Source organism: Hippocampus guttulatus, chromosome 15, assembly GCF_054856545.1.
Source record: "Hippocampus guttulatus isolate MCC_2025c chromosome 15, RoL_Hgut_1.0, whole genome shotgun sequence".
Lineage (NCBI taxonomy): Eukaryota > Metazoa > Chordata > Actinopteri > Syngnathiformes > Syngnathidae > Hippocampus > Hippocampus guttulatus.
In genome coordinates this window covers 14,512,940-14,540,853 of record NC_141275.1, presented here as the reverse complement: position 1 = coordinate 14,540,853, position 27,914 = coordinate 14,512,940, and the positions used below count along the sequence as shown (strand labels likewise).

Sequence of the window (27,914 nt, the reverse complement as noted above, 5' to 3'; positions counted from 1 at the left end):
TCTGACCACACTTCTGCTTTTAGTTACATCTGAAGCACACACACACACGCGCACGCAACCTGGAATGTTCCATGCGCACACTCGAGACTCTTGCTTAGGTACACCGACACAATGTGATTCAGTGCGTCATTACTTCTCGTTTTCAAATACAACACACACACACGCACGCAAAAAAAAAATATCTGTCTTTGTTCTTTGAAAATGTGCAGAATGTATAATTGACCTCAGAAGTTCCAATTCAAAAACTGAAGGAGTGAAATAGGTCATGATTCTACTTTGAACAAATTTGTAGTTTCAAGCTTGGCAAAAAAAAAAATTGCCGTGCATATGTGATCATACGATGAGACGAATAAATATTTATTTGGTTTCATCGTCATAAGGGCCCAATGACGGAAGCCGTAACCACAAAGTAGCCCGGGAACAAAAAAAATTATTTGCCCCCCCGGTGTAGATGTATATATTTTTTAACATCAATTTTGTTTTTACTTTTTTCATTTTTGTTTTGATTTTGTCACCTCCGTATTTTTTTAGACACATTGATGAGAGTTGTTCCATTGCCATGTTTCAAAGCACCTTCTTAAATTTTGAATTGAATGACATCATTTTTCAACTTTTTAGTGTTTATTTATTTTTTGTTTGTTTTCATGTTCATATTGCGTTTGTTTCCTGGAAGCGGGTTAGTAAAGGGGTGGGGGGGGGGGCGAGACGGGAATGATGTTGGACGGGAAAACATGCTTGCTCATCTTTTATCAGCATGAGTCAGCGCTGTTGCGACACACAAACGCGCGCGCGCGTTCACACGCACACGCCAGCTCCCTCCCTCACACCCACACATTTTGACAGATGAGTGTGTGAAGCGCGCTCCAAGTCGTCCTAACCTCCCCAACAAACTGGACGTGACTCCGAACAGGTAAGCGTGGCTAATTTATTTTATTTAGCACTGTAAAGATCATTCGACTCTTTTTGCGCGCGGCTACACTTGTGTGTCTAACGTTGTGCGCGCGCGCGCGTAGATGCCCTCGTACACGTACGCGTGCGCGGCGCACCCGACGCGCGTGCTGCGGCGCCTGGACGAGCTGCGGCTGCGTGGCGCGTTTTGTGACGTCACCGTCCAGGTGGACGGCCGCCGTTTCCACGCCCATCGCGCCGTCCTGGCTTCGTGCAGCGACTACTTCGCCGGAAGGCTCCACCGGGAGCAGGACGACGGCTATGGCGTCACGCTGCCACCCGAGGTGAGAGCTGCGCGAGTGAGTAGCTTGAGGAGGGTGACTTCGCTTTGTTTACCCCTTTGGACACGTGCTGTCACTGGCCCACTTCAGTGTCGGATGTGATGGGAGGGCGTTTCTGATCAAGTGGCCAATTATTTCTGAGAATGACGTCACTTTGTTGACCCTGTATGTGCGCGCTCACTGGACACCTCATTAGGTACACCTCCATTAATACTGCTTTGAATGAAGTGGCTGGTTCGCTAATATGCTACTTCCTGGGTATGACGTCACATTGTTTACCCGAGGGAGGGTGCTTACTGGACACTTGATGAGGGGCACGTTCAATGATTGCAATGCCTGGATATATTTTTTGATGTTGGTGGTCACTGGGAAGTGTACATATTTGAAGTGGCCAGTATATATACAAAAAAAAAAACAATCACAGATGATGATGTCACAGTGTTTGCACCGTTTACTTTATTTACATATAAACCTAATCCCTAAATTGGAATGTGTACCTAATAAAAAGGGCACTTTGGGGGAAAAAAAAAGACATTCCAAAAAAGTCATCAGACAATCATGACGTATATTTCCTGTCTCTTAGGTGACCGCGGGCGGGTTCGAGCCCCTGCTGACATTCGCCTACACATCTGAGCTGCTCTTCAGCAAACACGACATCCTGGAAATTCGCCAAGCAGCATCTACGCTGGGCTTCCGCGACCTGGACCAGACCTGCTTCGACTTCCTGCTCCCCAAATTCAACTCGGGTCCACCGCTTCTACCATCACAGAGGAAGAGGTGCTGTATGAAGAAGAAGAAGAGCGAGGAGGAGGAGGACGCGCGACACAAAGCCGCGAAACCAGTGCCGAGGGAATCGACTTCGCCCAGCTGCCCGGAGGGGAATGACAGGACGACCGCATCATTTTGGTGTGTTGGGGGTGCAGGAGGCCCCAAGTATCGGAAGTTCCAACTGGCTTGTGGGAAAGAGACACCCCAGAAACATTGCGGATGGAACAAGGGCATTGGGGAAGAGCAACAAGGACCGGGAATCTGTGCTGATGCCGGTCTAGCAACTGAAATTCACGGATGTCGGGATGCAACGGTGCTTCGAGGTTCTTGTGGCAGCGAAGGTGACAATCTGGAAAAGTGTCCCAAATCCAAATCTGGCTCTTTTGATCAGGGTACTGTCTCAGGAGACGTAGAACAAGGACCAGGAACAAGGTTCTCTGGTGTTACCAAGCCAATACAAAGTCCCAGAAGACTAACAGAGCACAAGGACATAGAGCATCTTCCAGGAAATGGTGCCGATGTGAATCCCGTGTCTGACTCAACCCACTCTCATCCGGACACCATCACAAAAGATGGAGAACAAGGATTAGGGACAAGGTTCTCTGGTGGTTTCAAGTTGGTTCCAGTTGCCACCTGGAAACATGAGGGTCCTGGAAGCATAACAGAACACAAGAATGTAGCAGAACTTTCAGGAATTGACCCCAACAAAGATCCCACACCCCACTCAGTGCCATCCAATCGGAAAACTATCACAGAAGAGCGAGAAGGAGGACCAATAACAACGTTTTCTGTTCGTCCTGATTTGGTAGCAGGTGACGCTCCCGGATGTGAGGACGGAGGAGAGTTTGCAGCCAATAGTGCCAATGCGAGTCCTAGCTGCCCTCTTCTCAGGACACCATCACAAAAAGATGCAGACCAAGGACCAGGGACAAGGTTCCCAAGTGGTCCTGACCTTGAGCCAGGTGAACCTCGAAAAGATGAAGGCCCTACAAGACCAATGGATAGTAAGGATGTGGACAGGAATCTCGGGTCCAATTCTAGCCCCTCACATCCAAAAACTATGACCGAAGATGGAGAAAGAGGCCAAGGAACAAAGTTTTCTGCTGCTTTCACTCCGGTAGCAGATGCCATTCACAAAGCTGAAGCTCGCAGACACAAGAACAGATTGAAGTGTCTTCATTCCGATTCTGATCTTTCGCAAAAAAACCCTATCACAGAAGATGACGAAAATGGCTCAGGAACAAGGTTCTCTCGTCAGCACGAGCTATTTCCAGATGCCACCCGGAAAGATGAAGTTCTCAAAAGACTTACGGGTCTTAATGACCTCGCCAAGATTTCAGGATATGGCACCAGTTTGCAACCCATGTCCGACTATGACCCTTCTCATCAACACACTATCTCAATCAAAGAACAAGGACCAGGAACAAGCTCTGCTGGATGTCTTGATCGGGTAACAAGTTCCACCTGGAAATTTGAAGGTCCTCGAACACTAACGGGATGCAAGGATATGGATATGTGTCCGAGGTCTGACTCAGACCTCTTTCATGAGGAGACCATCTCCGAAGACGGCAAACAAAGACTAGGAACAAAATTAGTCCAAGTCACCAGGAAAGTTGAAGGTCCTGGAAGTCTATGTGAGGATGGAACAGATCTTCCAGGAAACGGCACCGGCGACGACATGAGCACATGTTCCAGGTCTGACTCGGCCCAATTCGATCAGAACATCACAGAGCAAGAAGAACAAGGACCAGGAACACAGTTTTCCTGTAGTCCCGATCTGGTCCTGGGTGCCACACTGAAAAATGAACCTCCAGGGAGCAACGAGGGAACGGCTGACTCCGGGTCTGACTCAGCGGGCCCCTCTCATCAAAACTGGCTCAAGTGCCTCTCCCTGGTACAGAATCAGGACTTGGAGCGGGGAGGACCACCGTGGAAAGGAGGCCCACTGTCTGAGAGCGAGGGAGCGTCCCAGTCAGGACTATCATCCCTCAACTCGGGTGAGGACGGTGACTCAGAAACAGACGGCGAGGGCGAATGGTGTCCCAGAGAGCGGGCCAGACAGGTCAGTACTGACAGAACGGAGACCTATTGATTCAGGCCCAACTTATGTGGCTTCCAAAATGGCCTCCTGAAAAGACTGGGAATTACTGTAAGTCGTCCATTTCTTGGAAACTAATTTACAAATGTTTGCATTGGGTGACGATGGCAACCAGTTAATTATTCACTAGTGTGTGCGAGTGTGTGTGTGTGTGTGTGTGTGTGTGTTGCGCCCAGAGTTCAGTGTGCTTTATTGGCAGGCAGTTTGATGATGTCATTGCCGAGTCAATCCACGACTTAATAATTGACAGTTGCCTCACAATTTAACTGTGCTGATGCCAGCTAGCGTGTGTGCATATGTCTGTTATGGTTTTTAAACAAGTCTTGAGTACAAGACTGATTGTTAGAGTGCGAACAATACTGAGGGGATACTGAGGAAAATACTAAGGACTGATTGGGACTGATCGTTAGAACACAACAGATTGTTCGGCTGCTAACAGTGCAAACAAGACTTACTACCAGACTGCTAAACAAAAGGGAAAAAAACGATTGCTTTCATGCTCTTCTTGAGAGTGACGGCTGACTGTTAGAGTGCTAACAACACGGACAGCGTTAACAGTGCTAAAAAGAGTGCTAGGCTGCTAACATGACTGATTGTCTGCTAAGACGTCTGGTTGTTAGGATGCTAACTTTTACAGTGTTGACAAAACTGGTCGTAAAGAGCGCTAACACGTGCGCATGATAGCAAGACTGACTGACAGTACTAACGCAGCGCTAACAAGACCGATTGTTAAAGCGCTAACAAGATTGTTCGGATGTGAACCTTTGACCGGTCTCATGCTGATGTAAACATAACGTGCCGTGTGCGCATCAGGTCGATCTCCCGTTCTCTGTGGACCACGCCGTGAGTCTGAATCACGTGGACCTGCAGAATCTGCGGAGTCAGCATGCATTGACACGCCAACAACTGGAATTGATCAACGACGTCCGACGGCGCAGCAAGAACAGGCTGGCCGCGCAGCGCTGCCGCAAGAGGAAGCTGGAGTGCATCGCAAACCTGCAGGAGGAAATCAACAAACTGGTAAGAGCCAGGCAGACGCATCGAATCGATACGTGGGCCTTCTTGCGATAGCGGCAACATGGATGAGGCTGCTTGCTAGCGAAACAGATTGTCATTGACGTCAAAACAGAATGTTTACAACTCAAGTAAATGTATCAGGTAGGTCAGTTACAGGTAGTTATTTGCGAGTTAACCATTTAGCTAGTCTGCAAATTAGTCAATCAGTTTCATGCATCCGTGAGTTATTTTTCTTGAGTGATGGCTTCCCTGCAACGCAACGGCTATGTTGTGTGTTGTCTTGCCTCAGAAGTGCGAGCGTGAAAAGCTTCTAGTGGAGCAGAACTATCTTCGGCACCTGAAGACCACCACACGCCTCAGCGTCAGGACGCTCACTCAGCGCGTCTGTAGCGAGGCCCGCCACCTCGGGCCAGACCAGCTGCGACTCCTCGACCCCCAATGCCTCCTCACATCACACCTCGACACCTTACTATTGACCCCTACCGTAGCTTCCTCAACAACAGCTGGGACGGAAGGACATTTGGAGGACATTTAGAGGCACGGAGGCCTCATGCAAATTTCTAGTCTTTTCTTGTCTCATTTTCTATTTTCGTACGCTAATAAGTTCCTGAAACATGTTTAGTAGATGCCAACACCTGCATCTATATTTGTACGAGTAGGCACCATTTTGATTCTTTGGTGCTCGAGGACCACATTTTATTTTTAAAACGCACAAGTCATTGCCGTACAGAGATGTGGTAAAAAGTAAATAAATAAATGGGTATGTTTCATATTTTACTTTCATAGTCATTCATACTCCGTTTTGAAATTGCATTATGATGCAACATTTAACTACAATGAATTAACCACTCACGTTTAGAATGTTTTAATTCCTTATAGAATATTTTTTATTATACAATGTTATATCAAGGCGGCCCGGTAGAGCAGTGGTTAGCACGTCGACTTCACAGTGCAGAGGTACCGGGTTCAATTCCAGCTCCGGCCTCCCTGTGTGGAGTTTGCATGTTCTCCCCGGGCCTGCGTGGGTTTTCTCCGGGTACTCCGGTTTCCTCCCACATTCCAAAAACATGCATGGCAGGCTGATTGAACACTCTAAATTGTCCCTAGGTGTGAATGTGAGCGTGGATGGTTGTTCGTCTCTGTGTGCCCTGCGATTGGCTGGCAACCGATTCAGGGTGTCCCCCGCCCACTGCCCGAAGACGGCTGGGATAGGCTCCAGCACCCCCCGCGACCCTAGTGAGGATCAAGCGGTTCGGAAAATGGATGGATGTTATATCAGTCGCTGATGCTGTAGTGGTACACGGTGCAGACACCGTGGGATAGGTTGCCACTCAGTGACGGTGTTCCATGTGGGTGCGACTGGTCTTTTGTCTCCATATGTGCCCTGTGACCGACTGGGGACCAGTTCAGGGTGTGGTCTGCCTTCTGCCCAAAGTCTCAACTCAGCTTCAGCAACGCCTCTTCAAGATAAGCGGTGTTGAAAATGGATGGATGAATATAATATATATATATAATATAACTGCTCTAACAGGTGCACTCACCCATAAATGTCCTGCCAAGGTTCAGGAATAGATACATAACCATTGTCTTATATTGATTACTGTTGCATTTGGTTTCTTTGCTGTAAAGGCGTTACTTTTGACCTTTGATCTTTGGTAAATGTAATTCTTTTAAATATGTACAGATTTACACTCAAACACAGCATCTTCACCTGGATTTCATGTGTAAAAATATGACGTTTATATTCACATATATTTGAGTAGAACCTTTTAAATGTTTGGTTTTTTTCCCTTTTAGTAGAAAAAAAACACTATTCTTGAGGGAGAGTCGCAAAACTTTCAGATTTCTGTGTGAATATGAACTGTATCACTCGTAAAAAGCTGTAATGCGACCAACGTGCCACAAGAGGGCGCCAGAATTTCAAGAACAAGGCGACGTAAGCCACTTAATTGGAATGCCATTCAGCTGGTGTCTTTACGTCAAAGCTGCCGATGCGTAGGATGGACACTCAACCTTGTCAAGATGGCGGAATAATTCAGCAGGAAGAAGGTCAGTAATGCGACATTCTGTCTGTTGGTATTCCTTGTCAGAAATAGTACCTGACCTTGTGTGCAAAATCCATGTCGAACTGCTTTAGCGCTTTTTGAACTCTGGCCAGGTGGCCATCTTACCTTGTGTGAGCATTCCAACTGTTAGCATATTAGCATGGTATCAAGTCACGTTTGAAATAGGAGCCAATACAGGGCAAGATGAACACTTCTTTGTTGTCTTAAAAACTTTAAACGCATGAGCATTTTTTTTAAATTTAAGCAATTTTCTCCCCAATGTTAAAGCGCAATCTTCACATTCAAAGCATTCAAACTGCGCATAATGTTACACTGGCCCAAAAATTATAAACACTTGGGCCTATATAATATATATATATATATATATATATATAAATTGTGCGTGTGTGAAATATGAATTCTGATGGGACTGTTAAATGAAAGCAAACTGAATAAATACGACGATGACCATTCCGCCAGTTGTCAAAATATGGCAAATAAATAATTTTTTAAAAAAAAAGAGGATTTGAAACTGAAACTGAAAGATGTGCAAAATGGAGTTTTTGAGGCTCTTCATCAGTTCACTTGAGGCATCCCGCGCATCCGTCCGACTGGCGATGTCGGTCGAGTTGTGGCGTGACGGTGTCGGTGGCCGCGGCTCTCCTCAGCAAGGCGTGCTCGCTCGCCATGATTTGTGTCACCAGGAAGTTGGCCGCCTTGTCGATGTTTAGATTGTCCTGTGATAAAAGGAAGAAGAACCAATTATTTTAAACCTTTTTAAATGTGCATACGTTTTTCAAATAACAAATATCATGTAAGAAGAATAATCAGTGTTGTTTTTTTCCACAATATCCGTTCGAATAATTTTCTCTTTTTCATTTTTGAACCGGATATCAGATCACATCACAACGATGCTTCAAAAAATGACATATTTTCAAAAGACCTTAAAACATATATGTCAACGGCTATAGAACAGCTGAACTTTAAACGCCTGGAATTTGAACAGGTGTGCTTAGACTTTTTTTTTTTTTTATGGTCATCTCCAAGCATGGGGAAAACCATGAAGGGCAACCTTGGCGGAGGTCTCGAAGCAGCCGGCGAATCCGTGCTCCTTGCAGAACTGCTTCATCTTGAGGCCATTAGCGGGAAGCGCGTGGCCCTGCTCGCACTTGTTGGCCAGGAGCACCGTGGCGATGCCGCGGCCGTCGGCCAGCATCAGCTTGGAGTCCAGGTCCGCCTTCCACTTGAGCACCGCCTCGAAGGTGCTGGGACGCGTCATGTCGAACACGATGAACGCGCCGGTCGCCTCGCGGTAGTACACCCGCGTCATGTTGCCGAAGCGCTCCTGGCCTGCCACCAAATACGTAAAATACACAAGAACAAACATGGTCTTTTTCTCGGGAAACATCTTTTATTTAGAAAAAAAAAACATATGGAAAAAATGACCATTGTGATGATTTTGCGACTGTTTACTTGGAAAATATGATTTTCTTGGAAAAAAAAAAAGTTTACAGTTTACTTTGAATCAAACTTTTCCTTGTCATTTTTATTCATTCTAATACAAAACGACCTTCTGTTTCAGGACGACAATGACGGCGCCGACGGCCGCCCTCGTGGGTCACGTTACGAAGACGAGCGGTGAGACACGCAGCGCTTTTGGCACGCTAATGGACGTCGCCGTAGTTGATGTTTTTGTTGAAGATGTTGCACATTCCTTCAGTGCACACAGGCCGCCCTTGTTGACACTAACAATGACTATTTGCACAAGACCTGCTGTGCGTGCATGTGCGTGTGTGTGTGTGTAAGAGCAGGTTCTTGCTGTCGTCGCTGTGACATTTCCCACGTGCGAAACAAATAAGCGCGCAGCTGAATCACCAGCCGCCATATGACAGGATGTGCACCGTGCACTTCCTCCTTTGTGGACCAAAAAAAAAAAAAAAAAGTAATACACACGGCTACCGTCCAGACATTTGTCACGCCGCCGTTGTTTTAAATGGCGCAGGTCACATGAGGGGCATTGCATCCGATGCGGATCTCAAGCGAGACAAAGAGCACATCTGGTGACCCGGGTTTGTGCCTAACATCAATTGTGTCACGTTGCATTCTCCCCCCCCCCACCAGAAGACGCTAACAAGCCTCACATGAGCGAAGGAGGTTGACGCTTGACTCTTGGACTATGACGTTTGTTTGTTTTTTTTAAAGTTTGGAAAACTTTCTGACTTTATTCTGGTTGCATGAATGGTTTTTAAAATAGAAAAAAAAATGGCTATTAGTCTTGTAAAATGTTTGTATTATAGGTCAACTGTGTGCTTTGGAAAAATTCCAACCTTGTAACTAAATAGAATATGATTTTTGCCGAGAGAAGATAATACACCTGGATTCTCATCATAAAACTGCGCTGTCAACTTGAAATGAAAACGTCATCGCATCAATGAATCGACAGATTACCTGTAATCAGCTATCAAAATAATTGTTAGTTGTAGCCCTAATGAATGCAATCGAATCTTTGAATACTTTTTTTTTTTTTTCGAATGACTTTTTGCACCCCACATGGCCCGCCCACATGGCCCGCCCACGTGGACGCGCTTCCGTGACCGAACATTTAAGAAAGTTGTGTTGCACGCAGGGCGACGCCGCACGTTTTGTCTTTTGCTTATTTCCCCTTAGAAAAAAAGTCAACATTTGAGGAAGTCGAGTGAGCCTCTCCGAGTTGAGGGATTACGCGATCGAGTCACTTCAACCAAAGTCGCTTCGAGTCAAGTGCGTGCGTGCGCGCGGGGGGTCACTCACCGGCGATGTCCCACAGCTGCAGGCGCACCGTGTCGTCGGCGCCCCAGCGCAGCACCTTGAGCGCAAAGTCCACGCCGATGGTGGCGCGGTAGTTGTGCGAGTAGGTGTGGTGCACGTAGCGGCGGATGATGGAGGTCTTGCCCACGCCCAGGTCGCCGATCACCAGCACCTTGTACAGGTGCTCCTTGCCGGCGCTCGCCATGCTCTCAGGCCACCCTCGCTCACACTCGCTCTCTCTCTCTCTCTCTCTCGGGCGCGCGCACCCTACACGCAGAGACGCGCTCCCGCTTGCCGGCTCTCGTGAGCGCGCGGGGAGGGGCGGGCTCCGTTGCGCGTCGCCGCTTCCTGTTGACATGCTAATTATGGTGATGACACCAGGGAACTGGAATTATATAGCTAGATAAGCTAAAATGCACATTTACAAAAAAAACCAAAAAAACAAAACCTTACTTTGAAACCGTAACCTTGTGGCCAGCCTTGGAACCCTAATTTCATCCTCATTTGACCCAAGACTGAAACCCTACTTTGAAACTGAACGGGGTCTTGAAACCTTGATTTGAATCATAAACCCTTGCTTGAAATGCAACATTAAAACCCCTAAGCTCATGCTTGAAACCTCAAATGTTGCCGAGCACCCTCATCCGAGACCGTAACCCACCTTTAAACCCCTTACCCTGACGACTTGAAACTCGAACGCTGGCTCGAAACCCGACTTTGAACTCCTTGTTTGAAGGTCAAACAAAGCCTAACTCCGGTTTCAAACCACAACTTGAAGCCCAGCAGTGCTTTTAAAACAAATTTGAAACCCTAATGCTTGTTTGGATCCATGGCCGAGGCTCGAAACTCTCTTTGAAACCCTCCCCCATGCTGGAAACCCTACCCTGAAGCCCTTCCTTGCCATGAAACCTCAACGTCAAATTAAGGCTTGAAACCCAAATTTCAAACTCCAACCCTGGGCCGGAAGCCCCAATTTGAAACCTTAACTCGGCCTCAAAAGCTGACTTTGAGCCTCCTTGAAACCCGAACCCGGATTTTAGTCCAAACTTTGAAACCTTAAGTATTTGTTTTGAATACTTGCAAGTTTCCTCACTTAAATATTTGACTTTGTCAATTAATGTGTGGTCATTAATCGTCATGGACTCCACTTTGAAACGAAAGATAAACATTTGCACAGGTAATGCGGCAGTCAACTTTGACTTCACTTTATTTATACACGGACGCCAACCATTCCGCTTGCAACAAACTCAAATTCATAAACGACTCGAGGCAAATAGTTTTTTAGTTGAACGAGCTCGTCGGCGTTTCGATTAGAATCGAAAGAGTGTCTACTGGCACAAAGCGACATGCAAACATGGCAACGCTGTCGTCAAATATCGCGCCGACATGCGCGCGCGCGCGTGCGAGTAAACATGCAGCAACACAAACACATATACTGTAAATTCTAAAAAACAAAAACAAAACATCTCATAAGAAAAATGACATTCGCCGAAACAAACAAAGTTTTGACTCAAGATGAATAATAGAATTCAACCCAACCCATCTTGCATGTTGGGGACAAAGAAATAAAATAATATTTGAAAAGCATTTAGGTTTGCCTTCGGGCTTAAGCCTCGTTTGTGAAACGGGCCCAGTGACTTTGAGAAACAAACTGCAGTACTGTGGCTATCCTCTAGTTGGATATAAAAGTCTGCAGGGACCAAAAACAAAACTGGGGCAAGTTGCTTGACCCCCCCCGCAAAAATCTAAAAATTCAACATTTCAGCTAAAAAATGAAATTATCTTGAAAAAAAAAAATCTAAATCATCATTAATAACAAGATTTCAGCACTCTGCTACACTGTCAGTCCTGAGGTGGTTTTTGGTCCTTTTTAAACCACAATGACATTCACTTGTTAATTAACTTTTTTTTGTTTTTTTTTCTCCCAAGGTCGTAGAAGCATCTTACAAAGTATTATGAATCCATAAGAAAAACACACACAAAGATGCAAATAGCACTCATGTAGGATATCGATAGTATTAGCTCATTTGGATCATGGAAAAAAGAAAAATCACCTTTTAAAGTCGCATAAACAACGAAACATCCGGAGTCCTCGCCAGAGCTCAATTCGGCGAGCGCCAACGCATCAACTATAAAAGAAAAAAAAAACTCATAGGAAGTTGCGCAAAGTAAACGGACGAAGTCAGTCGTTCTCAAAGTTCATCAAAACTCTTTTGTTGTTTTACAGTGCATTATTACCAATGGATGAAAAAAAAAATACCAACAAATTTGAACAAATAAGATATCAACTGTAAGTAATTTGGGTGTAAACACTTCCTGGTCACCGGAAATAATCAGTTCTCAAATTCAAATATGAACATTTTTCACCCGTTGCAGTGAATTTGTGTTCGATGAGGAGCGCGGGTGAGCGTCGGTGCTTTTCTTCAGCAATGCGTTCGCCGTTTCTGGTGATGAAATTCCTAAAATTCCTGCGTCAGGATGTCCTATTATTCCCTTGACATTCTTGGACACCCGATGGAGTGAAACCGCAATAGGAGCAGGGCCTGGATACTTCCTCTTGGCACTGAAATCACATTCCCTCTTTAGCTTTTTTTTTTAGCGTTAGCATTAGGACATTTGCTTGACTTGCTGTTTTCCTGTTGGAATGAATCAATGTTGTCATAGCAGCGGGATGTGGCTAGTTCCTGGGAAATCTGCCATCTTGGAAGACTCTAAGATGCAAGGCTCAAGGAAAGCACGTTCTCTCTTAAGCTAGGTGTGTACGCTTTACTTGACGTTTCTCGCAGCCTGACGCGGTGAATCCATTTTAGATTCGGAACGTGGCCTGGACAGTTCCCGGAAAAGTTGCCACCTTCTAAATTCCAAGATGGCGTACAAGCCTGCAAGGGAAGCATGTTCCAGCTTCCTATTCACGTTATATTTAGCATTCCCTCGTCGATTAATGCTTTCCTACGCCTGGTGGTGGAGTGGGGTGGGGGTGGGGGTGGGGGGGGGATTCCAATTTCAGGAGCAATGAATTCCCCGTTGACTCTTTTGCTTTCTTTTAGCGTTAGCATTATCAGGTCCTCGTTACTTGACCATGAAAGTTAACATATCCATGTCAGACCGTATTAAAGGCACCACAAGTTTGGTCCGTGGGAAGCAGCGTTTACAGAGAGGAAGCACTCTGGCTGTAGTGGCGCGGCAGCAGCTGCCCGTATTCCGCCTCTGAGGCCCCAGATAGCGAGCGCGAGGAGCAAGCGTCGTCGCTTTCCTCGGAGCTGAGCGAAGCGTCCCGGAACGGTGACGGCGGCGTCAGCGCGGCGAGCTGTTCCGTGTCTCTGATGCGGCGCGCCAGGTGCTCGTAGAGCTTCCCGGCGGGGCCGTCGGCGAGGGCGGCCGCCGGCGGGGCGGCGACCGGCGGGGCGGCGACGTCCCGCTGGTTGAAACTGTTGACCACCACGGAGTTGATTTGCTCCATGACGGTGGCGCTCTCGACGGGACCGGCCATCATGCCGAGTTCGCCCACGCCGATGACGCTGATGTCGCCGACGGGGAGCTCGGCGGGCGTCGGTCTGGTGTCGTCTCCGTCTTGGAACCTTTGAGACCGGACGCTCGCCGCATCTTCGCCGCCGCCGCCTGTGGAGAACGGTTTGATGACGGCGGTCTGGTTGGCTTCCACGGCATCCTTCTTCTTGACGTGAAAGGTCATCCTCTTCCAAAGGTTGGGCCTGTAGCTGCGCTCGTTCTGCTTCCAGGCAGCCGACTTCCCGTTGGAGCTGGGAACAAAACTCGAGTCGCGATCTCCACCTTCGATGTTCCACTTCCTGGCGTTCCTCCCATAATCTCCCCCATTCCCTCTCTCTTACCACGTAACTGTACATTCCCCTCCGTTACCCATCATCTTTCCTCGAAAGAAAAATCCGAATCAAATTCGCAAAGGATCAAATAAAATGAGGCCACGTATGGCGAGGGCTATTTTTTTCTTTTCCTCTCTGTCTTTCGATGCATTCTGCCTGTTTCCAGGGCATGGCTAGTTCCTGGAAATGCTGACATTTATATGCTATGACAATGTTTAGGGTGTGTACATGGACAAGGGGTGCGCCAACCATCATGTTGAAGGGGGTGCGTGGCTTTAACATTTTGTTTTGGAAATCTTTAGAGTGTGTGTGGGAGACGGGGGGGGGGGGGGGGTTGCTGTAAATAGTTTGGATCATTTTTGGGGCGCGCGCATGGCTTTGGGGGTGTGCCAAGTAGGCCAGAACAAACGCAAGTGGGTGGCTTGAAACAAGGGCCCATTTCGCGGCTCTTTTGAGGGGTGCACCAATTGTCTCAGGATGTTGAAGATGTCGCTTTAAACAGTTTTTCGAGGGCGTGTCCAAGTTTATTTTAAGGGTTCAAGGAGGGAAGTGAGGGGTGTGGGGGTGCGGCAACATGCAATAGCCATATGAAACCCGTACCTGACGTTGTCCTGCGCGGATGATCGGCCCCTGAACAGGTTGGCCATGCTACTGGACGGCTTGCTCGCCTTGGCGGCTTTCTTGGCGTTGCCCACGTGCATGCGCACCACCGTGGACGTGGTAAATGCGCTGCGCACGTTCTTCTCCGGCTTGGCTAGCATAATGTACACCTGACGGTGCGGAATGTAAAGCTCAAAAAGAAACGGGGCTGGTTCAGGCAGGTGCGGCGGCGGCGTTTACCTTGGGCACAAACATGCAACACAGCGCCACGGTGGCGCTGAGGCTAACGCTGAAACACATGGTGATAATCTTGTAGTTGGAGCCAAAGTAGATGGGCACAAAGGCCAGCCAGATGATGCAGGTGGTGTACATGGTGAAGGCGATGTACTTGGCCTCGTTGAAGTTGGCCGGAACGTTACGAGTCTGCGGTGAGAAAAGGAAAAAAAAAAAAAAAAAAAAAGCTCCGGAGAGCGTATCGACGACGCGCGGCGCGTGCGCAATACACACCTTGAAGGCGTAGAAGGTGCAGCTGAGGATGAGCAGGCCGTTGTAGCCCAAGGGCGCCACCACCCCCAGAGTGGTGAGGTTACAGATTAAGTGCACCTCACGTATGCTGGGGTAGTCGTGAATCACCTAAAGAGCACATTTACGCTCATGTTACATCACATAGTTTAAAACAGGGGTGCCCAACCAGTCTATCGCGAGTGGTGTGGAGGGAAATGGGGGGGGGGGGGTGGTTTAAAACATGTAACCAGTTAAAATTTGGGTGCACACCTTCTTCCAAACATCCAGCCTGAAAAAAAATAGGAAAAGAAAACCTGTATAAAGCCACACAGTCCTTCCAACATCGCAATGTAGCCGGCGCCCAACCGCGCTCCCTCGCACGCCCTGTAAATGTGTCAAAACGATGCCGACGCGATGACAGAGTTTGCGCACAAAACTTGAAAAAAAAATTGCCCCGAAAGCTTCCTATTCGAAGCCTCGACTTTCTGACAGAGTTGGCGCACCCCAGTCTCAGCCTCTCATCGGGTTAAGTCGTGCACCCCTTTCAGAATTCAGACAGAATTCCCATTTAAAAAGGTCAAAACGACGTTTTAAGCCGTTCACCAACTTGTCTGATTCGGCGCACCCTTTTGGAAAGAATTGACCAAAAAAGAAAACCTGTTCAAAGCAACATTATAACCCCCTTCAGTTTCCTCATCATGTTGGCGCACCCCTTCAACCCACCTCTGGGGGCTCGATGACGAGCAGCGCCACAATGATGGCGAACTGCAGCAGGATGAGCAGGAAGGCGATGAGCAGCTGAGCGCAGGCGGACATGAAGCGAGGCTTCTTGGTGCAGATCTTCTTCTTGCTGCCCGCCAGGATGCGAGCGATGCGGTTGGTCTGCGTTCCAAAATAGATCAAGAGCTTATCGAGCTGGCCGGCACGAAATACAGAAACGCATCTCCATAACCCCCCCTTTGTCACGGCTCACTCGCACCACCGCAATCTTCCAGGGGGAGTCGTTTGACTTTTAGAATGACGCGCTGCAAATGAAAACGACTCCAAAGTTAACCGGCATCGCAGCCGGGCGTTGCGCTTTGGAAACGGGGAAGTGACGCTTGTCACCTTTGTGACCAAGGCGGAGTAGCTCATGGCGGGCGACAAGCCGATGCCAAGCCTCTGCAGGTAGCAGTAGAGCAGGTGCGGCTTGGCGATCAGGCTGAACGTGCACGCGTAGCCCAGACAAATGCCCGCCAGGATGATGTAGCACAGCTCCCGGCTGGACGACTTCACCACCGGCGTGTCCCAGAACCTGCCGGCCAGTCGGAAGACAGCGAGAGTCGCGTGACCGCCTGGCGCAGATGGCGTCAAAAATATGATGACATCATCATCATATTTTTAAATGCTACTTTGGGGATTTCAAAATGGCGTCCTCCTAACGTTTCATTTTGAATTCGTCAAGGTTAATGGGCAGTCAAAACGGAGCCCGTGGGACTTACTTGATGAAGACGGCTGTAACGAAGAGCGTCGCCAGGAGGCCCAGACAGGCAAAGACGACGGCGGCGACGGGTTCCGGATCGGCCCAGCGCACGTACTGCACCGGGATGGGCTCGCAACCTGCACGGGGGAGGAAAAAAAACCCCAGAAGGGTCCGCCGTTATTTATTATTTTTTTTGCATTGTGTGTTATTTTAGTTTCTTACCACGCAGGTCGTCGGTGGGCCACGAGCCCAGCGGGCAGGCGCGACACGTGTACTCGTCGAACACAAACTCGTTGTCCTTGCAAGGCGTGCAGGTCCAGCAACAGCTCACCTCGCCTTTGCGGATCACCTGTCAAAATTGTTCCATCAAATCTTCCTCGGTCAGCTTTTGTTGAAACCACAACCGCGTTGTCGCTCTGGTCTCACCTTGATCTGGGCCTTCTGGCAGGGCTCGGAGCACACGGAGAGTATGACGTCGCTGTCGTCGTTCCAGATCTCCCGGTCGTTCATGCGCAGGCCGCCCCGGTCCCAGCTACCCACGTGGACGTAGGCGTACTCGTCCTGGGCCTTTTGCTTGAAGTTCATGATCTCGTACCTGGGACCAAAGCGCCGTCAGTCGACCGTCACGTGCGGGAGGAGCCGCTGCCTCGTTTTCACCTGCCAGGTGAGTCTCCGTTCTGGTCAAAGTGGATGACTTCTCCCGACACGCCCGCGAAGTTGGTTTGCATCAGGTAGTCCAGAAGCTGGCGGCCGTCCACGGGCCGCATGGCGTCACACAGACCCTGGACAGAACCTAATGCTGGCTTGAAGTCTTACTTGAAAACCCTAACGCTGGCTGGAAATTCAAAATTTGAAAGCCTACTTTGAAACTTTAACCGTAAGTTGAAACCTGTTGTAACCTGTCTTGAAATCTGAATGTGAAACCCTAACCCTGACTTGAAAACCTGATTTGAAGCCCTACCCCTGACTTGAAACTCGACGTTGAAACCCCAACTCCGTCTTGAAATCCTACACAGATCCTAATTTGAAACACTTAAAAGCCGAACCTAGTTTGACACCTAAATTTGAAACCCCACCATGAATCCCTAACCCAGGCTCCGAACTCTAACAATGACTTAGAACCCTACTTTGAAACTCTGCCCCTAGCTTGAAACCTGAATTTGAAATCCTATCCCATAACTTCAAAGCCTCATTGAAACCCGAACCGAATCCAGATTTGAAACCCTTACACTGTCGTGAAACCTTAATACAAAACTGCAAACCTGTCTTAAAAACCTGAATGAAAACCCCTAACCCTGACTTGAAACCCTATTTAGTCATAGATTCCCTGGCTCAGAACCCTAATTTGTAACTCCGGTACAACTGCCGAAGTGTCAAAAAAAGGGGCGGAGTCTGTTTTATGATGGCCAAAATCCATTGTGAGACAAATAAAGGTTTCTTTAACAAACATTAGCCTTATTTCCAATGATGTTCAATCATCGGAAAAGTTTGTCCAACGTCTCGGGTGTACCTTGTATCCCGGGCAGAGGTCCTGCTGCATGGCATGTAGACCGTACGCCATGGAGTAGATGGCATTGATGACAAAGCCCATCTTGGTGTCCTGGGCGTACTGGTGACGCAAAGACTCTCTCCCTGCACACAAGGGACGTTTTTTTTTTAAACGCCGCTCTACTGCCACCTACTGGCACCAGCAGGAAGTGGTCTCACAGCTGCACGTGCGGTTGTAGGCGATGCTCTCCTGGGGGACCCCCCTCAGCTTGCACTGGAAGCGGTGCTGCCAAAATTCGGGGAACCAGGGGTTCCTCGGGTTGGTGTCGGGCTTGAGCTTCAGGTAGTAGTCGTCGAACCACGTCACGTAGGGCGACTTGAGCTTGATGGTGATGCCGCCCGCCGCCTCGCGCTCCAAGCCGTCGGTCACGTCGTAGCGGTCCGCCCAGCCGTCGCTAAGCGGGAAGAACATCATCACAGTTTGCTAACCGCTTTCTTCAATTCATTGGACTCGTTTTCATTTTTGAGTCACATTTGAATGTGGCAACTGTTATCAAAGTTAGAAAAAAAAAATCAGGTGCAGGGTTAGGGTTTCAAATTCAGGTTTGAATCCAGGATGACGAATATTTCCACGAAGCGTGCTCGTCGGGGGGGGGGGGGGGGGGGAACGAGTGCTTTCTTATTTTAGGTTACGTTTGAACACTGGATGAGGTTTATTCCTCTGCAGTAAAAGTGGCTACTCTGCTTCAAAGTTCACCCGTGTTGACTCGAAGTGCGTCTGTTGTTGTGTGCGCGGATGCGTAGGTGGTGGAGCAAAAGGGGGCGATGTGGTTGCTGTCCCCCCCCCCCCCCCGCCCCTTCCCCGGCCCCCCACGAGCGCTCGGCTGCGTGGGTTTTATTTCAGGAGTGATTCAAACTCTGAGTCGGAGCCCCGCGCGCTTTTCACCACGAGCGTGTAGCCTCTCTGAGGATGTGTTACAAAATGGACGCCCACACCAGGCTTGTGTAACTCTGGGACGCCGTCGTAAACTTTTGCTGCTTTTTTATTTCTTGAAACGGGCGCGCGCGTGCGGCCGCAGCGCCGAGAATAGACGTGAGCTTATTTTGGCTCCGGTCCCACTATCGTCTTAATGTGTCTCAGCTCATGCATGGGCTTTTCAGTCGGCTCTCAGCCGATGCTTAATTAGACCCCCCCCCCCCTTCCTCCCCCTAATCAAACACAAGATGCAAGATCTGAATCAAACGTGATGGAGATACTCAGAAAGCGTATTCTTTACAATGACCCGAACAGAGCCTTGACACCGAACATGAATTCAAAATCATAACCGCAACTTATTGAAAACAGCAAGCCAGGCTCGAAATCCTAATTTGCAACCATAACCTTAACTTGAAAACCTCATTTGAAACCCTCAACCAAAATGTGAAACCCGAATTTGAAACCCTGTACCTTTGCAATACACCATCATTCAATTTAGAAGCTTTTTAAAGGACATTTAACAGTTCTTACCTTCCAATTTGATCTGACTAAACTCTTTCTCCATCGTAGTAAAAAAATAAAAAATAGATGCATGTTCCAGCAACAGACTGTCTTTTTTATACGAATCTATTTGACATTTTCGCATCTTCAAATGTGACTTGAGACATCGCCTGTCCACGTAGTTGATGGCGACGCCGGTGACGATTTTTATCTCATCAGCACGCGAGCAACAACATTTGACAAAAGCAGCACAGCGCACACGTGTACGACGTGTTTTGCGAAATGTAGTTCAAGGTTACTTGACATGTTTCTCGCCCCCCCCCCCCCCCCCGCTTCAGCCCACATGTGCGTCTCCTAATGAGCAGAAGCATTTATAGAACGCCCGGCAACCTTAAAATAAAACACCTTCTTGGGAGACGCGGCCAATCCTGCGGTTGCATCAACCCCCTCACTTGCCGCTTATTCCCCCCCCCCCCCCCCCAATCATCGGCCCTCCCTTCCACTCCTCCGCACGCTTTCCTTCCTTCCAACTCTTGAACACATTTAGAAAAAGCACAACAGAGCAAGCATAAAGAACAGAAAGAGCGGTACCTTCTGGTTTCCATGGCGATGATGGAGGATGGATGATGGGATGTATAGGATGAGAGTGAGTTCTCTCGGCGCTCTCACCTCCCCACCAGTAGGAAGTCGCCCACCAGGCGCTGGCGGCGCATGGCGGCGAGGATGCCTCGCACGGTCATGCCCTCGCAGAAGCAGGCCACCACACGGGCTTTGGGCAGGTGTGCCCGCAGTTTGTGTAGCAGCCGGTCAAAGGCGCGTTCGCCGGCGTTGCTGTAGATCTTGTCCGAGTGTGCGATGCAAATGCCCTCTTTGGCCGCCATGTCCTTGAATGCCTCCATGCCGCTCTCGCCGTAGTTACCTGGGGTCGGGGGGCAAGAGGGCGGGGTTATTGCCGGTTTCTGGTAGTGGAAGTACAGGAAGTTGACAGTTGAAAACAAATGTTGAAAAATGTGAGGTGTGACAAAAGCGATTGCATTCCACCTTTTGAGTTTCTACTGTAATTGATAACAACACATTGAGAGATATCGGTCGCTCTGATCTTTTTGAACCCTTACCCTCGGTGTGGATGGCGGACACGTAGCTCCAGTTGTACCTCTTGACAATGTCCACCATGGCTCTGGCCTGCTGCATGTCTGACGGCACCACCCTCATGAAGTACTTAAACAAGCTCTGTGAAGACGGAAGGCGCGTTTGTCTTTAAAAAGTGTGGTCACAATTCACCTTTTGCTGAGCCAATCTCAGCACAAAAAAAAAAAAATGAACAGAACTGGACATATCTTCCCAGGATTCGAGATATTTTTGCTAATTTGAAGAGTTGTGAAAAATGCTCGTTAACCAATACGCTAGCGCTACTGAGAGGCCAAGTACTGCCATTTCCGTAGCAAGCTTAGCCAGCTCGGTTAATGAGCATGCTGGGTTGCAATGTCTTTATCCTTTTAATCCTCAATCGCCACTGTCTTACCTGTAAAATAAAGCTTGCCATTTGTTACCTTGTTAAACACAATCTGATTGTTACACGACCATTCTGCGCAAAAGGTGACTTGATCATTTGTTTTGTTTTTTTACAAAACGTTTCCCGAACCTTGTCACTGAGAGTCATGCTGGTGGCCGAGTAGGCGATTTGAGGGATGTTGAAGAGCTGCAGCAAGTTCTGGACCTGGATGGCCACCGAACTGGATCCTGGCCCGATGAGGCCGACGATGGGCTTCTTACTCTGCGGCACCGGTGCAATGCCACCAGGTGCGATGCACCTGGCCTGGCTCTCCTCCTCCTCGCTGGACACCAGCGTGTCCCGGATGAACTCGATGCTCTGCTCCAGGGCCACGGCGGAGTGCCAGCATGAGTCCCTGCGGGTAGATACAAAGTTGTGCCTCTGGGGTCTATCCTAGCACCCCTCTTGTTCATGCTTTAGCTCAAAAAAACGGCTTGTTCATGTTAAAGATTTACCTGATCTCACAGCCCAGACTAATATTGGGGAGAATGTTGGGGTCGGCGTTGATCCGATCCAGCGTGTGCATCATGGCCTCCACTCTCTGGATCCCATATTGCTCACGCACCGCCCCGCACTTCCTCTCGTGCACCTGAGAGAGGTCACCATACAAACGTCACATTTACACTTAATGCTGACAATCAACAGTATCCACCTTGTCTGCGGGCGGCTGGTGATGGACGGAGAACAGCGCTCCGATGATGATGTCGCCTGGGATGCGAGCCAGCACCCTTCTCTCGTTGTTCTGGGCGCCGACCCCGACCCGATCCCGCGAACCCAGTCGGCTCAGCTCGGCTCCCAGCAGTACGCTCGCAGCCAGCAGCCGTGCGTACACCCCCATTCTCCACACCACCCTGCCGTTCCTCGTCATACCTGCCGCCATCTTCTCAGAGGTGAGGTCCGCATGCGTGTGCCGCTCACTGGTTTCGAGTTGACTTGAGTAGAATGATAGCATGAGTTTTACTTTTGTATGACAAATAAATGTAAACATTGCACAAATGCAACAACGTCATGCTGTCCATGGTGCTGAAGCCATAAACAGTGAAGCTGGAGGATGGCCAATGGGGGCTTGTGGGTGGCAAATGCACACAATGCTCGCTTTTCATTCGCTCCACCACAGGCAGTTTAGGTTTTAATCTCCTTTGCTTCTGTTTTTTTTTATTTATTTTTTTTTTACCCTATATCAAAGTAGCTAGTGATTCCCATGCAACTCTAATGTGTATTGTAGAAATACAAATTGATTGTGACGTGTACTTTATCATGATATATTTTATACTTGTGATGTGACTTCACTCTCCTAAAAATATTAAAACTTCCTTTTTTGTCATATTACAACTTAATCCCTGTTAAAATAACATTTTTCTTCCTTCCTGCACAATTGACTTTTTTTGTACGACTTTGTTGTAAAATTACGACTTTTTTTTCTTTTTTATAGTAAAAGGTTTAGACAAGCTTTGTGTAAATTAGTTGAATATTCACCGTTTTGAGGCTTTATTTTAATGGCACAGGTGCTGGGGGCTCAGCTACATCTAAATGCACATCACAGATGAAGCATAGAAATCATATCGTTGAGCCTCATTCTGGAATATCTGCCACGTAATCTAAATATAACAATAATATTAACAACAGGTATTCAACACATTAACTCTCCAGGTCTGCAAGAGCTGCTCCGAAACCACGAATTAGCCACACTCAAACTTTATTTCAGCCTACCTGCTGTCCTGTAGTATCCATGTAGTGAGTAGGCTACGCGGATGTGAGCGTCTCCATCACAGGGAAATTTTGAATATTCTTAAGGTCGATACATTTGATCTCTTCTGGTTGGAGCACGTCTAGTAAGAACATCACGAGCACAAGAAGCAGCAGCGAATACCCGCAGCCTCCCTCGGCTCGTAGTGTCGCTATTATAATCGCCCCCGTCTCCTCCCACTCACAGACGGCTTCATCAGCGCAGCATCCCCGGGGATGATTGGGTGAGGTGCTTTCACAGTAAACCTTTAACAAATACTCGTCATCACTTATTCCTAAAAAAATACTAATGATCGTTTATTCCTCGTCCACCGTTAGTTAAATCAATATGGCATTCAATATAAAAGTTGGCGATAATGACATAGTCCTTTCTGTGCCACTGGGTGGCGCCGTTTGATGAACTTTTTGTTTGTGGCGGAGATAATCTCTGAAACTCAATTTAACAGACGAGTGGCGATTTGCGATTGTTTTTAAGTTTCAGAGTCAGCCCACATGTCATAAATCTCCTCCGTGTCAGGGGAATATTTATTTTGTTATGGGCTACAATTTGTTGCTTTTCAGGTCAGCCATGTTGTCTCGCTTTTTGCGCATTAATGCGCATGCGTTCTTGGACATGGCCAGCATCACGTCGTTTTCCACTTGTTCGTCGCTCAAGTGGTGAGTGTGGCCAAATGAGTTCAACATTAATATCAAAAGGGTGCGTTTGGGGGTTTCCACAAACAAATTTTATGTCGAACAAATTAAGGTGCACCGTGTTAAAAGAAGACTTGGCTCCTAATTTGTTTCCAATTGAGCCACACCAAATCACAAGAAGACAAGTATTTTTCATCGTAGAAACATGCTAACACAAGTGCAGATAATGATTTTAGTTCCTTGTTCAATTGAAGCCAGTGGTGCCAAAGCAGAACAAATTTACCAACGCTAACTTAAAGCTCTGTTTAATTAAGGCCACTTTGTGATGTCTTTTTGTTAAGGAGTTTAGTCAAAGTTAGTTGAGGAGCTTAAGGAGTGCTCAGAGACCATCTTGTGACATCTTGGTCCCAAAGACCTATATTGAAGTAATGTCGTGTTTTGCCTGTCTTTTAACAACTATAGACCAATTTCCAAATGTCTAACGTCCAATGTTAAATGGCATCTGTAAATTACCTTTCTCATCAATCACTCTCCTTTTCTTGATGTCATGCGACCGAATCCCTTGAAGTTACTGTACATTTTATCAGTGAGAAGGCTTCACATTTTGCTGCTTTTCATGAGACCAAATGAAAATACTGTACCTCAATTGATATTTTGTCGTTTAAGCAGCCGGCTGTGTCCTGTTTTAAAAAATGTTATTTTCAATCAGCGTAGTTTCTTTGGACAGCATGGACACCAAATGGACATTCAATTTGCTCTCAGGTAATTGCCTCGATTAATAACCCCTGAGTGAAGGGCTACAGTGTGAGACCCTTTGTTCTTTATTTGAAGAATGCACTCTTTTGTGTCGCATCACTGTGTTTTCCCACCTTCAAGTGGATGCCATCTTATGGTGTGTCACCGCATCTTTTGTCTTTGGCGTCAGCTCGAGGGGGGTGGGGGGGCATGTGACTCTCCTCAAAGATTGACCTTGATGTAAATTCTTGAATTTGTCGAAATTAGTGTTGAAGTCTATTTATGCGGCTTTGTCTCATGCCCACACCACAAAAGGCCGACAGTTCCACGTTGCCTGTGGGGGTTTTATGTATATATTTTTGCGGCCTCGATTGCTTCCGTGGGGCGATCATGAGTTAACGGTTGTTTGCTCAATTGACCCTTAGTCACACAGCACTTAAAAAAAACAACTGATACCGAACCTTTAAAAAATGGCTCTATTATAAAATATGATTAATATCGGGTGGCTTCATTGCTTATCGTTTCTGTCTGAGTGGTTGGGAGTTCTCTGATGGCCTCAGGGAAATTCTTACCCTGAAACAAATGCGATACATTGACATCAAAATAAAATTACATTCTCGTAAAAAAGAATTTTTTTACAAGACTAAAAAAGAAATTTTCAGTCTCGGAGTTTGAACAGATCCATAAAGTGTTTGCTTTAATTGTGATTTCATGTATCCAACAATTTTCAAGCGTTCAATTTCTTTTAAAGTTGACCCAAGTTTCCTTTTTCACTGCATTCATTTTTTTTCTCCCCCCCTCCCCAGAAATGTGCAACTTCATCACCAATAATTTCTGTCTGAGTGGTTGTGAGCTCTCTAATAGCATCAGTGAAAGCCTCATCCTGAGGCTAAGCAGCATGTGACCGGACTCAGCGAGGAAGGAGGAGTCTCTGAAGGAAAATACTTTTTAAGGCCTTGAAAGCATGACAGACCGTATTCCAGGCCTTTTCTTTTTTCTTTCACACCGGCTACAATGTGGTGTGTCGCCATGTTTTTTATGCTCTTTTGGGAGCCGGGGCTGCAGCAGTTCCCGCGCCCCTGTGCCACCCACCAGGCTCTGCTGGCCAAGGAGTGCTGCCCACCTTGGGATGGGGACGGCTCGGCGTGCGGGGCCAGCTCCGGTCGAGGTTTCTGCCGGGATGTGGTGGTACCGGACGCGCCGGATGGGACGCAGTATCCTTTCAGGGGGGTGGACGACCGGGAGAGGTGGCCCCTGGTGTTCTACAACCGAACCTGCCAGTGCATGGGCAACTTCATGGGGTTCAGCTGTGCCGACTGCAAGTTTGGCTACTACGGGGTGAACTGCCTTGAAAGGAGGGAGTCCCTCCGGAGGAACGTGTTCCACTTGACCCGAACCGAGAGAATGCAGCTGGTGTCCTACCTCAACCTGGCCAAGCAGACGCCGAGCAGCGACTACGTGGTCGCCACGGGAACCTACCGGGATATGGAGAATGGCTCCAACCCCACCTTTGCCAATGTCTCCGTGTACGACATCTTCGTGTGGATGCACTACTACGTGTCCCGGGACACGCTGCTCGGCGGGGCGGGAAACGTGTGGGTGGACGTAGACTTTGCCCACTGGGCACCCGGGTTTCTTCCGTGGCACCGCGTCTACCTGCTGCAATGGGAGCGGGAGATCAGGAAGATCACCGGGGACGACGGCTTCTCTATCCCCTTCTGGGACTGGAGGGATGCGCGGGGATGCGACGTGTGCACTGATCAGCTTATGGGGGGGCAGAACCCCCGGGATCCCACTCTGCTTAGTCCCGGCTCTGTCTTCTCCTCTTGGAGGGTATACAACGACCCTTTTTATTTCCTTACGTCCGCCAATTAGCTTGCTTTTCTTTTAGTTGGTCCCATTTCTTTTTTTAAACAACTCTGCTAGGTTTGTTGAAGACAAGTCTTTGTTTTTGAAAATATAATATACTGCACAGGTTTATTGACGCTGTCCGTTTCTGTCTGCAGTCGTTGTGTTCCCAAGCGCAGGACTACAACGCTCGCGGCGTTCTGTGCGACGCCCGAGCCGAGGGCCCTCTTCGGCGTAACCCCGGCAACCACGACCGAAGCCGGGTGCCGCGTCTGCCCACCTCCGCCGAGGTTGCCTTCACCCTCAGCTTGGCCAACTACGACACAGGCGCTATGGATCGCACCGCCAAAATGAGCTTCCGGAACACCATGGAAGGTTGATGAAATGCAAAACAAACAAAAAAATGCGTGTGTGTGATTGTTTTTCCCTTTCCAGGATTTGGGGACCCCCAGACGGGCTTGGGCAGCAGCACTCGTATGGGCATGCATGCTGCTCTGCATATCTTCATGAACGGATCCATGTCCTCTGTGCAGGGCTCAGCCAACGACCCCATTTTTCTCCTGCACCACTCCTTTGTGGACAGGTGACACACACCTTTCATGACCAACTTATTGATGCTAGCAAATTTAATACAACCTAACATCACTAGTTAGAATGTAATGTGTCTGGTTCTGGAACCTGAACTCCCTGAAAAATTCACAGCTCTCAGCATTTTTTTTGTGGCCTCTTTCACGCTTGAAGATGCCACAAGATGTCAGCAAATGCGGGTATCGAGTTGGCTGTTGTAAGCTCGGGTGTGCAGCTCGCTGTTCCTAGCTTTTGCTCCAACCTTTTTGCGAGAATGCTCTAACGTAACAAAATATGGTCAAAGTGATGAAGCACTTTGAAGACTTGCATGCGCCATACGCAAATGCACATTTCCACTAAATGTATGTGCTATATTCCCGTGTCAAGTCTCTATGAAGAGTGGCTCAGGAGGCACAGGCCCAAGCCGTCGCAATACCCAACTTCGAACGCCCCCATTGGACACAACGGCGAGTACCACATGGTTCCCTTCCTGCCTCTGCACACCAACCGGGAGTATTTTATAACCAGCAAAGAGTTGGGCTACGAGTACTCACGCCTGCTGGCTACCAGTAAGTGTTAAAGTTCAAATTTCCTTTTGTCATTGCATCAGAACACAATGAAATTGCACATCTACGTATAGTGTGTGTATGTTTACGAAAACGTGTACAATGGGTTCTTTTAAGACTCAAATCTATGGTGGTAACTAAACGCCTATTGAGAGCGAAACATTTCTTTGATGCAGTGGCGCAACTAATCCATTAGCAAATGAATCGCTCATTTTTGTTTATGGATTAATCATTTAGATATTTTTTTTCTGAATTAAATTTGTCCAAGTTCTCAGAATTTCAGGTTCTCTGCTGCAAATATTAGCCCAATATCCATAAGGCATAACATTTCCTTATTTCTTCTGCAGACCAGCTTCTGTTTGACTCCTTGCGTCCCTACATGGAGGATTTGCATGCCATGTGGCCATGGTTTCTGCTCGCCAGCCTCTGCGGCGCAGTTGCGGCGCTGGGATTGCCCGCCGCCGCAGTTTACATCAAACGCCGTGTCCCGGCGCGGCCACGGCTCCGGAAAAGGTTATTCCTGTACCCAACCTTTAGGGAAACTCGGCCTCTTCTCAAGAAAGACAAAGAAAACAAACCCTGCGGCTACACAGCAACCATGTGATGACGCACCATTAGGTAGCCATGCACTTGTTCTTCAACATGTACATGTTACAATAAAGACCTTTCTTCTTGCAAAAGTAAGACCGTTCCACAACTGAGTGTATATAATATAGAGCACTTGAGAATCCGCGGTGAGTATTACAGTACTTTATCATTGTTAAAAACGTTTTTTTTTTGTTTTTTTTTTGGTCTAAACCACCACAAGGACAGAGACAATTACATGAGTAAAAGCCATCACGTGGAATCCATTCTTTGCTTCCAGGTGCAGAAAATAACTTCAGCTCCTATAACTCTTTCTGTAGGTTAAAACGTTGTTAAATCAGTGCTGGTGAGGTAAAATATTCAAGTCA

The 27,914-nt window shown here is 47.8% G+C and overlaps 4 protein-coding genes across 8 annotated transcripts; 2 read left to right on the top strand and 2 right to left on the bottom strand.

The window, feature by feature from the left end:
- The first annotated feature begins 797 nt into the window (after window positions 1-797).
- On the top strand, window positions 798-5,889 carry LOC147194083 (transcription regulator protein BACH2-like). Of its 4 annotated transcripts, none has more exons than XM_086131501.1 (5): window positions 798-910; window positions 1,014-1,232; window positions 1,813-4,059; window positions 4,909-5,115; window positions 5,402-5,889. In XM_086131501.1, exons 2-5 carry the CDS (start codon window positions 1,014-1,016, stop codon window positions 5,645-5,647), a joined length of 2,919 nt encoding a protein of 972 aa, XP_085987627.1. In that variant the 5' UTR covers window positions 798-910; the 3' UTR covers window positions 5,648-5,889. The 4 variants fall into 4 exon arrangements, with proteins under 4 accessions (XP_085987627.1, XP_085987625.1, XP_085987626.1 ...); XM_086131499.1 differs by having other exon boundaries at window positions 1,014-1,247; XM_086131500.1 differs by lacking the exon at window positions 798-910 and having other exon boundaries at window positions 944-1,247.
- A 1,265-nt stretch (window positions 5,890-7,154) lies between these two features.
- Window positions 7,155-10,312, bottom strand: rab38b (RAB38b, member of RAS oncogene family). Its single transcript, XM_086131505.1, has 3 exons — window positions 9,948-10,312; window positions 8,230-8,507; window positions 7,155-7,894 (listed from the first exon to the last, which is right to left on the bottom strand). Exons 1-3 carry the CDS (start codon window positions 10,300-10,302, stop codon window positions 7,739-7,741), a joined length of 789 nt encoding a protein of 262 aa, XP_085987631.1. The 5' UTR covers window positions 10,303-10,312; the 3' UTR covers window positions 7,155-7,738.
- An 810-nt stretch (window positions 10,313-11,122) lies between these two features.
- grm5a (glutamate receptor, metabotropic 5a) lies at window positions 11,123-22,778 on the bottom strand. Of its 2 annotated transcripts, XM_086131498.1 has the most exons (18): window positions 22,577-22,778; window positions 21,519-21,798; window positions 21,322-21,455; window positions 20,957-21,221; window positions 20,430-20,544; window positions 19,984-20,233; window positions 18,057-18,292; window positions 17,860-17,981; window positions 17,007-17,131; window positions 16,776-16,944; window positions 16,572-16,698; window positions 16,369-16,486; window positions 15,995-16,181; window positions 15,611-15,769; window positions 14,891-15,016; window positions 14,624-14,806; window positions 14,384-14,553; window positions 11,123-13,702 (listed from the first exon to the last, which is right to left on the bottom strand). In XM_086131498.1, exons 2-18 carry the CDS (start codon window positions 21,744-21,746, stop codon window positions 13,093-13,095), a joined length of 3,324 nt encoding a protein of 1,107 aa, XP_085987624.1. In that variant the 5' UTR covers window positions 21,747-21,798; window positions 22,577-22,778; the 3' UTR covers window positions 11,123-13,092. The 2 variants fall into 2 exon arrangements, with proteins under 2 accessions (XP_085987624.1, XP_085987621.1); XM_086131495.1 differs by lacking the exon at window positions 22,577-22,778 and having other exon boundaries at window positions 21,519-21,989.
- Window positions 21,617-27,645, top strand: LOC147194080 (tyrosinase-like). Its single transcript, XM_086131503.1, has 6 exons — window positions 21,617-21,756; window positions 24,787-25,813; window positions 25,987-26,203; window positions 26,264-26,411; window positions 26,783-26,964; window positions 27,309-27,645. Exons 2-6 carry the CDS (start codon window positions 24,995-24,997, stop codon window positions 27,563-27,565), a joined length of 1,623 nt encoding a protein of 540 aa, XP_085987629.1. The 5' UTR covers window positions 21,617-21,756; window positions 24,787-24,994; the 3' UTR covers window positions 27,566-27,645.
- The last annotated feature ends 269 nt before the right edge of the window (window positions 27,646-27,914 follow it).